The following is a 15,757-nucleotide window of genomic DNA, read 5'->3' as shown; positions in this document are numbered from 1 at the left end:
GAAACAAAATAAATGATTATGGGGGAGGGGAAGGGAGAGGCAAACCAAGAAACAGAGTCTTAACTATAGTGAACACATTGATGGTTACCAGAGTGGTAGGGGTTGGGTTAAATAGGTGATGAGAATTAAGGAGTGCACTTGTTGTGATGAGCACTGGGTATTGTATGCAAATGTTGAATCACTAAATTGTAAACCTGAAGCTAGTATTACACTGTATATTAACTAATTGGAATTTAAATTAAAAGGTTTTTAAAAAGTATGAACACCAGAAGTAAAATCTGAATCCATTTTGAGGACACAACTTTAGCCTCCCAAAACAACCACAAATATCTTGGAGAATAAGTAAAGTCAAAATTATTTGATAAAATATTATTTTGACTAAATAATATCTACCTGAGAGGTAGTAAGTCTGAGTGATCAAGAGCACAAATTCTGAAAGCTCATTATCTTGGTCCAAATTTTGTGGTCAATTATAACATTCTAGGGCACTGTGACAAAAAGCACTGTGATAAACACTTCATGAGCATTATATCATTATATCATTATATCATTTACTTTTTTAAAAATCTAGTCACCCCAATCTCAATTTTTTAAAGTAAGCTTTACACCCAACATGGGGATTGAACTCACAACCCTGAGATCAAGAGCTGAATGCTCTGTTGACTGAACCAGCCAGGCACCACAATTCAGTATCAATTCTTATAAAATGAAAACATTCTGACTTAAAGAAAATGCAATTTGGAGAAGTCGAGGAAGATGGCGGCGTAGGAGGACGCTGGGCTCACCGCGCGTCCTGCTGATCACTTAGATTCCACCTACACCTGCCTAAATAACCCAGAAAACCGCCAGAGGATTAGCAGAACAGAGTCACCGGTCCCAAGTGCAGACGAGAGGCCCACGGAAGAGGGTAGGAAGGGCGGCGAGGCGGTGCGCGCTCCACGGACTGGCGGGAGGGAGCCGGGGCGGAGGGGCGGCTCGCCGGCCAAGCAGAGCCCCCGAGTCCGGCTTACAAAAGCGGAGGGGCCTGACGGACTGTGTTCCGACAGCAAGCGCGACTTAGCGTCTGGGAGGTCATAAGTTAACAGCTCTGCTCAGAAAGCGGGAAGGCTGGAGGACAAAGGGAGGGTGAGCTGCGGAGCCCCCGGACGACAGAGCTCAGTTTGGCGGGGAACAAAGGCACTCTCCAGCGCCATCTCCCCCGCCCATCCCCCAGCCAAAATCCCAAAGGGAACCGGCTCCGGCCAGGGAAATTGCTCGCTCCGCGCGAACACCCAACTCTGTGCTTCTGCGGAGCCAAACCTCCGGCAGCGATCTGACTCCCTCCGGCTGCACAGGGCCCCTCCTGAAGTGGATCACCTAAGGAGAAGCGAGCTAAGCCTGCCCCCCCCTGCCGCCGTGCACCTTGCCTTCCCACCCCAGCTAATACGCCAGATCCCCAGCATCACAAGCCTGGCAGTGTGCAAGTAGCCCAGACGGGCCACGCCACCCCACAGTGAATCCCGCCCCTAGGAGAGGGGAAGAGAAGGCACACACCAGTCTGACTGTGGCCCCAGCGGTGGGCTGGGGGCAGACATCAGGTCGGACTGCGGCCCCGCCCACCAACTCCAGTTATACACCACAGCACAGGGGAAGTGCCCTGCAGGCCCTCACCACACCAGGGACTATCCAAAATGACCAAGCGGAAGAATTCCCCCCAGAAGAATCTCCAGGACATAACAACAGCTAATGAGCTGATCAAAAAGGATCTAAATAATATAACAGAAAGTGAATTTAGAATAATAGTCATAAAATTAATCGCTGGGCTGGAAAACAGCATACAGGACAGCAGAGAATCTCTTGCTACAGACATCAGGGGACTAATGAACAGGCACGAGGAGCTGAAAAACGCTTTAAAGGAAATGGAAAACAAAATGCAAACCACCACAGCTCGGATGGAAGAGGCAGAGGAGAGAATAGGTGAACTAGAAGATAAAGTTATGGAAAAAGAGGAAGCTGAGAAAAAGAGAGATAAAAAAATCCAGGAGTATGAGGGGAAAATTAGAGAACTAAGTGATACACTAAAAAGAAATAATTTACGCATAATTGGTATCCCAGAGGAGGAAGAGAGAGGGAAAGGTGCTGAAGGGGTACTTGAAGAAATCATAGCTGAGAACTTCCCTGAACTGGGGAAGGAAAAAGGCATTGAAATCCAAGAGGCACAGAGAACTCCCTTCAGACGTAACTTGAATCGATCTTCTGCACGACATATCATAGTGAAACTGGCAAAATACAAGGATAAAGAGAAAATTCTGAAAGCAGCAAGGGGTAAACGTGCCCTCACATATAAAGGGAGACCTATAAGACTCGTGACTGATCTCTCTTTTGAAACTTGGCAGGCCAGAAAGAATTGGCACGAGATTTTCAGGGTGCTAGACAGCAAAAATATGCAGCCAAGAATCCTTTATCCAGCAAGTCTGTCATTTAGAATAGAAGGAGAGATAAAGGTCTTCCCAAACAAACAAAAACTGAAGGAATTTGTCACCACTAAACCAGCCCTACAAGAGATCCTAAGGGGGACCCTGTGAGACAAAGTACCAGAGACATCACTACAAGCATAAAACATACAGACATCACAATGACTCTAAACCCGTATCTTTCTATAATAACACTGAATGTAAATGGATTAAATGCGCCAACCAAAAGACATAGGGTATCAGAATGGATAAAAAAACAAGACCCATCTATTTGCTGTCTACAAGAGACTCATTTTAGACCTGAGGACACCTTTAGATTCAGAGTGAGGGGATGGAGAACTATTTATCATGCTACTGGAAGCCAGAAGAAAGCTGGAGTAGCCATACTTATATCAGACAAACTAGACTTTAAATTAAAGGCTGTAACAAGAGATGAAGAAGGACATTATATAATAGTTGCAGGGTCTATCCATCAGGAAGAGCTAACAATTCTAAATGTCTATGCGCCGAATACCGGAGCCCCCAAATATATAAAACAATTAATCATAAACAGAAGCAACCTTATTGATAAGAATGTGGTCATTGCTGGGGACTTTAACACCCCACTTACAGAAATGGATAGATCATCTAGACACACGGTCAATAAAGAAACAAGGGCCCTGAATGAGACACTGGATCAGATGGACTTGACAGATATATTTAGAACTCTGCATCCCAAAGCAACAGAATATACTTTCTTCTCGAGTGCACATGGAACATTCTCCAAGATAGATCATATACTGGGTCACAAATCAGCCCTTCATAAGTTTACAAGAATTGAAATTATACCATGCATACTTTCAGACCACAATGCTATGAAGCTTGAAGTCAACCACAGGAAAAAGTCTGGAAAACCTCCAAAAGCATGGAGGTTAAAGAACACCCTACTCACGAATGAGTGGGTCAACCAGGCAATTAGAGAAGAAATCAAAAAATATATGGAAACAAACGAAAATGAAAATACAACAATCCAAACGCTTTGGGACGCAGCGAAGGCAGTCCTGAGAGGAAAATACATCGCAATCCAGGCCTATCTCAAGAAACAAGAAAAATCCCAAATACAAAATCTAACAGCACACCTAAAGGAAATAGAAGCAGAACAGCAAAGGCAGCCTAAACCCAGCAGAAGAAGAGAAATAATAAAGATCAGAGCAGAAATAAACAATATAGAATCTAAAAAAACTGTAGAGCAGATCAATGAAACCAAGAGTTGGTTTTTTGAAAAAATAAACAAAATTGACAAACCTCTAGCCAGGCTTCTCAAAAAGAAAAGGGAGATGACCCAAATAGATAAAATCATGAATGAAAATGGAATTATTACAACCAATCCCTCAGAGATACAAACAATTATCAGGGAATACTATGAAAAATTATATGCCAACAAATTGGACAACCTGGAAGAAATGGACAAATTCCTGAACACCCACACTCTTCCAAAACTCAATCAGGAGGAAATAGAAAGCTTGAACAGACCCATAACCAGCGAAGAAATTGAATCGGTTATCAAAAATCTCCCAACAAATAAGAGTCCAGGACCAGATGGCTTCCCAGGGGAGTTCTACCAGACGTTTAAAGCAGAGATCATACCTATCCTTCTCAAGCTATTCCAAGAAATAGAAAGGGAAGGAAAACTTCCAGACTCATTCTATGAAGCCAGTATTACTTTGATTCCTAAACCAGACAGAGACCCAGTAAAAAAAGAGAACTACAGGCCAATATCCCTGATGAATATGGATGCCAAAATTCTCAATAAGATACTAGCAAATCGAATTCAACAGCATATAAAAAGAATTATTCACCATGATCAAGTGGGATTCATTCCTGGGATGCAGGGCTGGTTCAACATTCGCAAATCAATCAACGTGATACATCACATTAACAAAAAAAAAGAGAAGAACCATATGATCCTGTCAATCGATGCAGAAAAGGCCTTTGATAAAATCCAGCACCCTTTCTTAATAAAAACCCTTGAGAAAGTCGGGATAGAAGGAACATACTTAAAGATCATAAAAGCCATTTATGAAAAGCCCACAGCTAACATCATCCTCAACGGGGAAAAACTGAGAGCTTTTTCCCTGAGATCAGGAACACGACAGGGATGCCCACTCTCACCGTTGTTATTTAACATAGTGCTGGAAGTTCTAGCATCAGCAATCAGACAACAAAAGGAAATCAAAGGCATCAAAATTGGCAAAGATGAAGTCAAGCTTTCGCTTTTTGCAGATGACATGATATTATACATGGAAAATCCGATAGACTCCACCAAAAGTCTGCTAGAACTGATACATGAATTCAGCAAAGTTGCAGGATACAAAATCAATGTACAAAAATCAGTTGCATTCTTATACACTAACAATGAAGCAACAGAAAGACAAATAAAGAAACTGATCCCATTCACAATTGCACCAAAAAGCATAAAATACCTAGGAATAAATCTAACCAAAGATGTAAAGGATCTGTATGCTGAAAACTATAGAAAGCTTATGAAGGTAATTGAAGAAGATTTAAAGAAATGGAAAGACATTCCCTGCTCATGGATTGGAAAAATAAATATTGTCAAAATGTCAATACTACCCAAAGCTATCTACACATTCAATGCAATCCCAATCAAAATTGCACCAGCATTCTTCTCGAAACTAGAACAAGCAATCCTAAAATTCATATGGAACCACAAAAGGCCCCGAATAGCCAAAGGAATTTTGAAGAAGAAGACCAAAGCAGGAGGCATCACAATCCCAGACTTCAGCCTCTACTACAAAGCTGTCATCATCAAGACAGCATGGTATTGGCACAAAAACAGACACACAGACCAATGGAATAGAATAGAAACCCCAGAACTAGACCCACAAACATATGGCCAACTCATCTTTGACAAAGCAGGAAAGAACATCCAATGGAAAAAAGACAGCCTCTTTAACAAATGGTGCTGGGAGAACTGGACAGCAACATGCAGAAGGTTGAAACTAGACCACTTTCTCACACCATTCACAAAAATAAACTCAAAATGGATAAAGGACCTAAATGTGAGACAGGAAACCATCAGAACCTTAGAGGAGAAAGCAGGAAAAGACCTCTCTGACCTCAGCCGTAGCAATCTCTTACTCGACACATCCCCAAAGGCAAGGGAATTAAAAGCAAAAGTGAATTACTGGGACCTTTTGAAGATAAAAAGCTTCTGCACAGCAAAGGAAACAACCAACAAAACTAAAAGACAACCAACGGAATGGGAAAAGATATTTGCAAATGACATATCGGACAAAGGGCTAGTATCTAAAATCTATAAAGAGCTCACCAAACTCCACACCCGAAAAACAAATAACCCAGTGAAGAAATGGGCAGAAAACATGAATAGACACTTCTCTAAAGAAGACATCCAGATGGCCAACAGGCACATGAAAAGATGTTCAGCGTCGCTCCTTATCAGGGAAATACAAATCAAAACCACACTCAGGTATCACCTCACGCCAGTCAGAGTGGCCAAAATGAACAAATCAGGAGACTATAGATGCTGGAGAGGATGTGGAGAAACGGGAACCCTCTTGCACTGTTGGTGGGAATGCAAATTGGTGCAGCCGCTCTGGAAAACAGTGTGGAGGTTCCTCAGAAAATTAAAAATAGACCTACCCTATGACCCAGCAATAGCACTGCTAGGAATCTACCCAAGGGATACAGGAGTACTGATGCATAGGGGCACTTGTACCCCAATGTTCATAGCAGCACTCTCAACAATAGCCAAATTATGGAAAGAGCCTAAATGTCCATCAACTGATGAATGGATAAAGAAATTGTGGTTTATATACACAATGGAATACTACGTGGCAATGAGAAAAAATGAAATATGGCCTTTTGTAGCAACGTGGATGGAACTGGAGAGTGTGATGCTAAGTGAAATAAGCCATACAGAGAAAGACAGATACCATATGGTTTCACTCTTATGTGGATCCTGAGAAACTCAACAGGAACCCATGGGGGAGGGGAAGGGAGAAAAAAAAAAAAAGACGTTAGAGTGGGAGAGAGCCAAAGCATAAGAGACTGTTAAAAACTGAGAACAAACTGAGGATTGATGGGGGGTGGGAGGGAGGGGCGGGTGGGTGATGGGTAGTGAGGAGGGCACCTTTTGGGATGAGCACTGGGTGTTGTATGGAAACCAATTTGTCAATAAACTTCATAAAAAAAAAAAAAAATGCAATTTATATTGAAAAAATCAGACAAATCCTGAGTAGAGTAGAAAAAAATAAAAGCTAGCCAGACATATAAGTGGTCATCATGTGAAAGTAGTGCAGTTCAGGAGACCAACATCATGTTGATATCTGTAATGCTTCTATAATTTTAGAGATAGAAACATACAGACATGGAGGGGTACCTGGCTGGCTCAGTTGGTAGAGCACATGACTCTTGATCTTGGGGTCATGAGTTCAAGCCCCATGCTGGGTGTGGAGCTTACTTAAAAAAAAAAAGAAACATGTAGGCATGGAAAAATGGCCATTCACAGAACATATATACACCACATGCTTTAATTTTGAATGATCAATTAAGATATTGACTATTTATCTGAATAAAAAAATATATGAGAGTAATTGTGGTGTACTAATGTAGGGTAGTGAAAATCATCCATATTGTGAGTAAGCAAAGAAGGTTGTATTATTTGTAGAAAATTTTAAAAACAGTAATAAAACCAACAAAAACCCGGTCTGCTTGAATTATCACCATGCTCTGTCAATTTTAAACAATGTCAGTGATAAAATACACCTCTCCAGAAAAAATATTTTGTCTAAGGTCTAAACAATTGATTAAGTTACTGTTGAGTTTTATTAATATATATGTAAGCTTCAAATGAAACCTACTCATTACTAAGCACTGTATTGTTACCTATAAACAAATACAGGGAACTCCCAATTATACTAATGGCCCTTGATGCACAGACTCAGCTACAAGAACTCCTTCAAAAAATAAATTCAAAATGGTTTAGAATCATTGAAGCTTGCCTTCGGTACGGTTCTATGTCTCCAATCATCTGGTACAACATCTTTGTTTAAACTATAGTTTTGAAATGAATAATGAGAGTGCAGTGAATGTTTCTACTTTTGAAGTGGTCTCAGTACGCCCTCTTTATTCATTTCCTATTGCTGTTGTAACAAATTACCACAAATTTAGTGGCCTAAAACTTTAAAATGACTGTGATTTCTCTTTTGTAAATGCCAAAATTACTTTGTGCCCTTTCCCTGCCTCCAAAAGATGTCATGGACATAAACAACTGGAATGGTACCACATTCTGAATAAATCATAGATGTTTAAACACTATGTCAAGCCTGGCTTCATATCATATTCCAAATAATTCAGAACAAAGGCTCAAATCCCAAACATCCTGACCTCTATCACAAGGCTATCACCTACTAATAGGATTCCCCTTCTTCTAGCTTCCAATAGCATGTTCCTTACTTCCTTTTGAGCCCTCATCCAAGGCATCCTTAAAGTCCATATTACTAGTGACAGCCTGTTTAAGGCAATTTTAAGGCTTTATCAGGCTCCTCAAAATTCTTCTAGCCTTTTCCCACTGCTTGATTACAAAACCACTCCCACATTATAGGTACCTGATACTGCAGCACTCCACTTCCAGTACCAGAGTCTGGGGCAGTTTTCTACTGCTCTGTAACAAAGTACCACATAATTAGTAGCTTAACACAACACCCATTATTATCATACAGTCCTGTGGGTACAGCTTAACTGGGTCCTCTGCTAAGGGTCTCACAGGGTATCAGTCTGGTGTCAGCCAGGACTGCAATCTGAGACTTAAGGTCCTCTTCCAAGTTCACTGGTTGTTGGTAGAATTCAGTTTCTTCTAACTAGAATGAAATTCCCATTTTCTTGCTCTCAGCCTGGGAGCATTCTCAGCTCCAAGTGGCTACCCTCAGGCCCTTGCTACATGGCCCCCTTGACTCACAACACAGCTTTTAGCTTAAGGCCAACAGGTGAACAGATGCTGCTTATCTTAAGGGCTCACCTGATTAGGCCCACCCAGGAAAATCTCCCTTTTAAATCGAAATTAAATGGTAAATTAAATGCAGTAATGAAATCCCCACATATTCACAAGGCTTGCCCACACCAACCGAAGGGAATCACACAGGGCATGTATGCCATGGGTGGAAATCTTGGGACCATCGTAATTCTACCCACTCTTTCCCCTTTGAACTTGGATGCTGCCTTGGATTCCTGACCTTACAGTCCTGCTGAAGTGTTCCATGTTCGTATGCCCCTCCCTTTTCCCAGTTTGTATGTCCTAGTCCTTGGACTGATGAGCAACCTGGAAAAGACCACCATAGGCAGGATTGTATGCAGCCAACAATCTTTATTCTTCCCCAGTCCCTCAGGCAATGTGTGTGGACATATGTTTGTGGATATTTAAGAATGAATGAACTAGAGAAAGTCAATATAGCAAAGAAGTTCTTAATTTCAAAAAGTCTGTCTAGTATGAAGTATTTAACACTCTCCTACCCATTTAAAAACATATTTCTCATAAAATGAAGTCTAAACAGATGTTTTAAATATTTTTAAGAATTGGCTAAAGAGAATTCATAGAGAAACCTATGTGCTTCATGCACAACTGTTGCTACTAGCTGTATGTATCTCTAGTTCAGCTCTTGCCTAGAAAATAATTTATTGGGGCGCCTGGGTGGCGCAGTCGGTTAAGCGTCCGACTTCAGCCAGGTCACGATCTCGCGGTCCGCGAGTTCGAGCCCCGCGTCAGGCTCTGGGCTGATGGCTCAGAGCCTGGAGCCTGTTTCCCATTCTGTGTCTCCCTCTCTCTCTGCCCCTCCCCCGTTCATGCTCTGTCTCTCTCTGTCCCAAAAATAAATAAAAACGTTGAAAATAATTTATCAATTAAGTTTAACTTTTATTTTTCTTCTATGTCCACTGGGGGAAAAAGCCTCATTTTCCCCACTTCTTTGCTCTGATAAATCCTTTCTTCAATGATCATGCTGTGGTTAGTTTTAAAAGTATTTATTTACTGTTTGTACTGTAAACATTGTGGCTTCCTCTAAATAGTTTTGGCATCAAGGTCAGTAGGTCTATGGGGACATGCACAAACTTTATACATATATAAAGATAACTGAAACATGCACTCTTAAAAGTCATTAGATGAGAAGAAACCCCCTTCCCAATCTATATAAAATCAACTGGTCTATTTTTTGAGTCTGACAAAATATTTAAAAATGTTCATTTTTACATTTATATATAGTGTATAAATGTATGTTATTGTTCTTAGCATTATAAAAGGGAAGTCACTCTACCAGGCTTTATATTAATTATTATTTTGAGCTAGCTTTCAGGTAACAACTTGGGTACCAGAAGAGAAGCAGGTACTGAAGCAGGTCCAGTCCTCTTCTTTTTTTTTTTTTTTTAATTTTTTTTTTCAACGTTTATTTATTTTTGGGAGAGAGAGAGACAGAGCATGAACGGGGGAGGGGCAGAGAGAGAGGGAGACACAGAATGGGAAACAGGCTCCAGGCTCTGAGCCATCAGCCCAGAGCCTGATGCGGGGCTCGAACTCACGCACCGCAAGATCGTGACCTGGCTGAAGTCGGACGCTTAATCGACTGCGCCACCCAGGCGCCCCGGTCCAGTCCTCTTCTAATGTGAACTGGGCCACATTCACTAGTCTGTTAGGCTCAGGCCCCTGCTCTTATCACCATAGAATATTTATCAAATATTTTGTGAGATATATCAAAGAAAATAAGAAAGCTATACTTACTCAAATACCAAGAGTCAACTCTTATATACGAACTTCTAATCCCCAAACCATATACAGGGCACCTGAGTGGCTCAGTAGGTTAAGAGTCTAGCTCTTGATTTCTGCTCAGGTCATAATCTTATGGTTCATGTGATTAAGCCCCGTACTAGGCTCCACGCTGACAGTGGAGCCTGCTTGGGGTTCTCTTTCTCTCTCTCTCTCTCTGCCCCTCCCCCACTCATGTAAGGGAGCACTCTGTCTCTCTCTCTCTCTCTCTCAAAATAAATAAACTTTAAAAAAAGTCATACACAACTTAACAGGTTTGAGAAACATTCACTATAGGAAACAATGATAAGCATTTAAAAACAGGCATAAATCATTTTATATGACATGATAAAGAGGTTATATACTTGAAAAAAATCTGAAGTGTCAAATAATTTGAAATATCTTTTAAAAGTCAATCACAGATATAGTCATAAGAACCAAAAGAAATTTATTTATAAAATTTCTTACTTGACCAGTGGTGAGAACCAAGAAATACTATACCAAGCAACAATCAACTAAGACCCCACTTATAGTCTTTAAGCCAGTTCATACAAGAGAACAACCAAAGTAGCTCTTGATTATTAGGCTAGAAAGATGTCCTTCTGCGTGTCTTTCAATTGCACAATGACATATATTTAACCACAGGAGTCTGTGCGGCCAGTATCATGGTATCTATAGACTTAGTTGAGTCACAGCTTCTAGGGGGCTATTCCTTGTCTAGCTTACATAGCTGTTTCACTACTCTTGTTGATTTCTTTGTTGGCTTCTTTCTCTTTTTCTTCTCCTTTGTTGGTTTTCACTTTTTCTCCTTCTCTTTTGGCTCCTTTCTCTTCTGCTCTTCCACTGTCAGCTTTCTCTCTTCCATGGTTGCCTTCTTTCTCTACTTCTTTGTCATGAACACTGATGTAAACTGCTTTGTTATAGCCTTCCCGGTTCCGAGCAATTTCAATGGCAAAAAATTGTATCCTGGGGGCTGAAAGGTGAATAGAATTGATTATTGGTCATAGTCACAGTTACTTCTCTAAACCTACTGGAAATCTACCAAAAAAGCTGAACTAACATTCAAAGTATTCCAGAACAGTCATAAACTTGAGAGATGTGTCATTCTAATCTTGTTAAATGAGGCAGAAAATACTCAACTATCTTATCTCAGTCACTCAACAAACAGTAACATGATCTTTAAATAAAATGATCCCCAAACTATTCATATCATTAATTCTTTGGTAAAACCAGATCCCTCACTTTCTTTATACAGAAACAATTATAGAGGCAAGAATCTCACCAAAGATGGTGTTTTCCTCAGTGTAGCCCTGAGAACAATCCAGTCGCAGCAAAGTACCATAGTTGAAGTCTTCTACAATTCCGTCAAACTTCAAGCAAAATGGCCTCCACTTCTATAAAGGCAAAAAAGATGCCCTAGATGACAAATGCAGGAGGCTGGTGAAGTCAGGCCAGGGAAAGGGATTCCACTTGCTCAGTAAGGAAAATAGCCATAGGGAAAGAGACTATGACTGAGCTGATTTCTAGTTTCACTAGCATTGAGTTTCTGTGCTAACTATTGTCTTTAGACTGGTATTTCCCAACATGAACGATATTTTAACTTGACAAAAATATTTAAATCCTTAACTACAGAATTAAAATTTGATTTAATTTTTTAAAATTTTGTTTTGAGAGAGACAGAGCACAAGTGGGGGAGGGGCAGAGAGAGAGGGAGACACAGAATCTGAAGCAGGCTCCAGGTGCCAAGCTGTCAGCACAAAGTCCGCCACAGGGCTCAAGTTCATGAATCCGAATTCATGAACTGTAAGATCATGACCTGTGCCGAAGACAGATGCTTAACCCACTGAGCCACCCAGGCACCCCTAAAATTTGATTTCTTAAACATATTGTTTTGTTTTTAAGTTATTGTTAACTCAGCCCAAAATAGCTATTCATCTCCACTGAAGCACAAATGAGACCAAGGTGGCAGGAATGTGGCACAAAGTCACAAAGTTAAATTTTAAAAAAGAAGTCCATTCACTAGAGGCAATTTTCCAAAGATCAGTAACAACCCGCTAAGTGTTAAATGTTTACATTTTTCATAAGACAAGGACCTACCCTCAGGGAAATATTTTCCCCACTATAATAGTTTTAGCACACTGTCAAAGTATAAGATAATCAGGTAAGTAATGTGAAACCTAAGTTTTCCAATTACCCATGGCCCACAATAATGTGAACTTAAATCCATGTAATTCAACACCTCTCTGTACCCTATTTGCCAATCGTCCATCCAAGCCTTCTGGCTAAACTACTAACATAAGTAAATTTGTTTCTCCCCCCCTGAAAAGGCTGGGTAGAAAGGGATTAAATGTGAAAGAAAGAAAGAAAGAAAGAAAGAAAGAAAGAAAGAAAGAAAGAAAAGAGATCCAGTGAACATGAAAAACTCATAAACCAGGAAAATGTTTATTTTGTTTCATAACTTACTTATTAGTTGATTATAACTACATAAAAGCCCTGGTTCTTTACATATTTCCTTAAAACAGACAGAAAAAAGTTTAAATGTATAAAAATGTATTTACAATCAATAATTGTTGGTCAGATTATAGGTAATATTTAAGAGAGAGAAATCTTACCTCTTTAGCTGATTCTGATTTGAGCTCTTCTGGGTCCAACACATCTATCCTGAGTTTCTCAAAATTTTTTCGAAACTCAGAATAGATTTGGTCATCCACTTTGGTGAGTTTCAGGAACTGTGGGTCAACTGATGAAATGAGCTGCCAGACATAAGACAACACACAGATGCTAATCTCTAATTTGCTACACTTCTTTCCTCCTTCCCCAGAAAATCCTTATGGTTCTAAGGGCAGAAGACTTTATTAGGAAGTACAGACAGACTAGGTCCCAGTTGAAATCATGACATAGTTTTCAAGGGCCATGATCTACTACAGTCCTTTACACCATTTAAACATTTTCGGTCCTAGTACTGCCTGAATATTGCCCTCTATGAATTGTTCATTCAGTCATCAAACATTTATTAACTGCTTACTATGGACTAAGAATTATTTTGCCAGTTAGCAGCAGAAAACTGGGCAAAGAAATACAAGTCCTCATTGTCAAAACAAAATTCACTTCCACCCCCCTGTTTTCTGTGAGTAAGATCTTACAGTAATAAAAATTATCTCCAAAATACAACTGCTTAACTTGCTGAGCACAGTCATTAGCAAAGAACCATACACTACAATTACATGTTTAATTCTGCTTAATAATGAAGACAGACAACTCACCTTGTAGTAGACTTCAGCATGCTGCATTGCTTTCATGGCCCAAGCCATCTCAATATCAGGCTGCAAAGGAGTGAAGAATGAATGCCAGGTCAGAATCTCCAAATCCTGCTACTAGAGAACAAATTAAGGATGTCTGTAGAGGTCTAGTTAATGCTCAATAACACTACCAAATGTGGTGTTACTGTCAAAGGATAAAAACTGAACTAATGGGTCTGGACAGTATAAAACTTTTGTCCTTATGAAGGAAACTACCTACCAAAAGAAGCTACCTACACAGTCTAATCAACAGCAAAAGCCACTGGCTCTTTTCCCAGCAGGTAGTGAAAGCATAGGAGACTACATATAGTGGTAGATAAATTGCCTTCTCAGGACTGAGTTAAATCACTGTAAAACTGACTGAAATAATATACTCACATACAATACTGAGTTGTTGGGAGTACAAAGTAAGATAATGGAAGTGAAATATTCTTCACTTTTAATAGTGTAGCATGTTATAATCATCATTTGTGCTTATCAGATAGCCAATTCCCCATCCTATAACACTTAAAAATGAATCCGTATTGTGAAGCCAGCTAGGTTATAAATAAGCCTTACAAAGTACCCACCACCTGTTCCATTAAAATCTCCCATTCCAGCTAGATGGATCTGTTTCACTGAACCCAGAAAATCCACTTGCATTTTTGCCTCCACACCTTCCACCAGGTCCTTTTCCCAACTGCCAACCCATGTACTTTATCCATCTATACTTTGAGGATCCAGCTAGAGATTCACTTTCTCAGTGAAGTCTTAAGACCTCTACTGTCTCAGTTCTAAGGGGTTTCTTCTTGGGCTAAACTCCTTTAGATCTTATATCCTAATCTAGTATACATCAATGATATTTTTATTTGAGTGTTACTATATTGTCATGTCCAGATGTCTTGTATCTCAAAAATATCATGTGCTTTCTCTTTAAGAATCTAAACCAGACACACCATAAGTCAGTGCCATTTTACTGAATAAGGTTATCACTCAGGAACCTTTAAAAATTAGTGATTCCACAATCTTATCCCCCTCCCAAATATTTTCATTTAATTGGTATATATTGCGACCTGGACAACAGAACATATAAAAGCTTCTCAGGTGGTACTATTGCAGCAAAGTTTGGGAACAATTTCCATTGGCATTTGGCATGGGTTTGTGGATCAAAAAGATTAGAATTAATAAAAAAGTGTGGTCTCTGGCCGGCAAGGAGAGGGTTCACAGAAGATATCAGCTCAGGGGGTTACAATTTTCTGTTAGGCCCTGCAGACATCCCAGGGTAGTTGGGTGAGTGGAAGCTGGGGGTGAGTCATACTCACATCGTTGCCATAAGACTCAGCTGGGAGAGAAAGACCATGTGCCACAGACACCAGTTCCCCGGAAACCTGGGAAGGGAAAAAGAAGAGAGGAGTCATGTTCAATGCTCGACCCGGCTCGAATTCCCCACCCACCCCAGAGCAGCGTCTCACCGGCTCAGCAGTCACACCAGTCGCCTCCATGTTGCACACACAGCGCAAGCACCCGTTTCCCGGAAATGACTATATGTGTGCTCTTTCTGCAGTTGGTTGGAAAAGGAGGGCCGGGCCAGACTGGCTCTCTTCCGGCTGTGCCTGCATGCAATCTCCCTCGCCTGGAGGAGGGTGGAGGCGGAGTCACTGGCCCCGCCTCCGATGTGCTGCCGGGGCTCAAAAGGGTGTGGCTTTGTTGCACAGTCAGTGATGCTTGAGGTGGTCTCAGGTAGCTGAATGCTCATTAATATCACTGGTGATCAAGCGAAAAGCCTGAGTTAAAGCTTTCACGTGCCCAACGCGCTGAGTGACCAGCAGAGATGTGGATTCACACTCTCCATTTGTGCAAGCAGGTGCATACACCCATACAGCACACACACCCCCAATACTCCACCTTGGGAGAAAATTACAAACAAGCATGGTGCTAGGCAATAGAATGAAGGGATAAAGAAGTTAGTCCCTGTTTTGGAAGAAGTGCATACAGTGAGAGGGAATCTAAAGTGGTTGTCAAGAAATAGCATTATGCATGTGGAACAGAAATAGAGGATAAATACACTGAATTATAAAGGGCAACCAGCAAAGGAGGCCAACCAGGCAAGGAAGGACACGCCAGGGAGAGAGAATTGCATGTGAAAAGGAACTTAAGAACTAAAACCAACGGGACTTTATTACAAATGTTAAAAAAAAAAAAAAGCTGCAGTA

At 40.7% G+C, this 15,757-nt stretch overlaps 1 protein-coding gene and 1 non-coding gene across 3 annotated transcripts; one reads left to right on the top strand and one right to left on the bottom strand.

Annotated features, from left to right (window-relative positions):
- Positions 1-6,853: 6,853 nt before the first annotated feature.
- On the top strand, positions 6,854-6,926 carry TRNAK-CUU (transfer RNA lysine (anticodon CUU)). The gene has a single exon. It is a non-coding gene; the product is annotated as a tRNA-Lys (tRNA).
- Positions 6,927-10,694: 3,768 nt separating this feature from the next.
- On the bottom strand, positions 10,695-15,108 carry PBDC1 (polysaccharide biosynthesis domain containing 1). Of its 2 annotated transcripts, XM_047075688.1 has the most exons (6): positions 15,017-15,108; positions 14,867-14,932; positions 13,530-13,589; positions 12,879-13,019; positions 11,549-11,660; positions 10,695-11,239 (listed from the first exon to the last, which is right to left on the bottom strand). In XM_047075688.1, the coding sequence occupies exons 1-6, from the start codon at positions 15,044-15,046 to the stop codon at positions 10,989-10,991; spliced, it is 660 nt and encodes a 219-aa protein (XP_046931644.1). In that variant the 5' UTR covers positions 15,047-15,108; the 3' UTR covers positions 10,695-10,988. The 2 variants fall into 2 exon arrangements, with proteins under 2 accessions (XP_046931644.1, XP_046931645.1); XM_047075689.1 differs by lacking the exon at positions 15,017-15,108 and having other exon boundaries at positions 13,530-13,640; positions 14,867-14,933.
- Positions 15,109-15,757: the final 649 nt, after the last annotated feature.

The sequence above is a fragment of the Lynx rufus genome, unplaced genomic scaffold, assembly GCF_022079265.1.
Source record: "Lynx rufus isolate CCGP_SWC_20201006 ecotype Redwood Valley unplaced genomic scaffold, mLynRuf1.p SCAF_14, whole genome shotgun sequence".
NCBI classification, from domain to species: Eukaryota; Metazoa; Chordata; class Mammalia; order Carnivora; family Felidae; genus Lynx; species Lynx rufus.
Note: the sequence above shows the minus strand (reverse complement) of the source record. Positions and strands in the feature narration are given on the sequence as shown.

Coding starts and splice junctions, on each gene's coding strand:
- PBDC1 (XM_047075688.1), bottom strand. CDS start 15,046: ATGGAGGCGACTGGTGTGACTGCTGAGCCG. Junction 11,661..12,878: donor AATCAGAATCAGCTAAAGAG/GTAAGATTTCTC, acceptor TTGCCTTTATAG/AAGTGGAGGCCATTTTGCTT. Junction 11,240..11,548: donor TGAGGAAAACACCATCTTTG/GTGAGATTCTTG, acceptor TTCACCTTTCAG/CCCCCAGGATACAATTTTTT.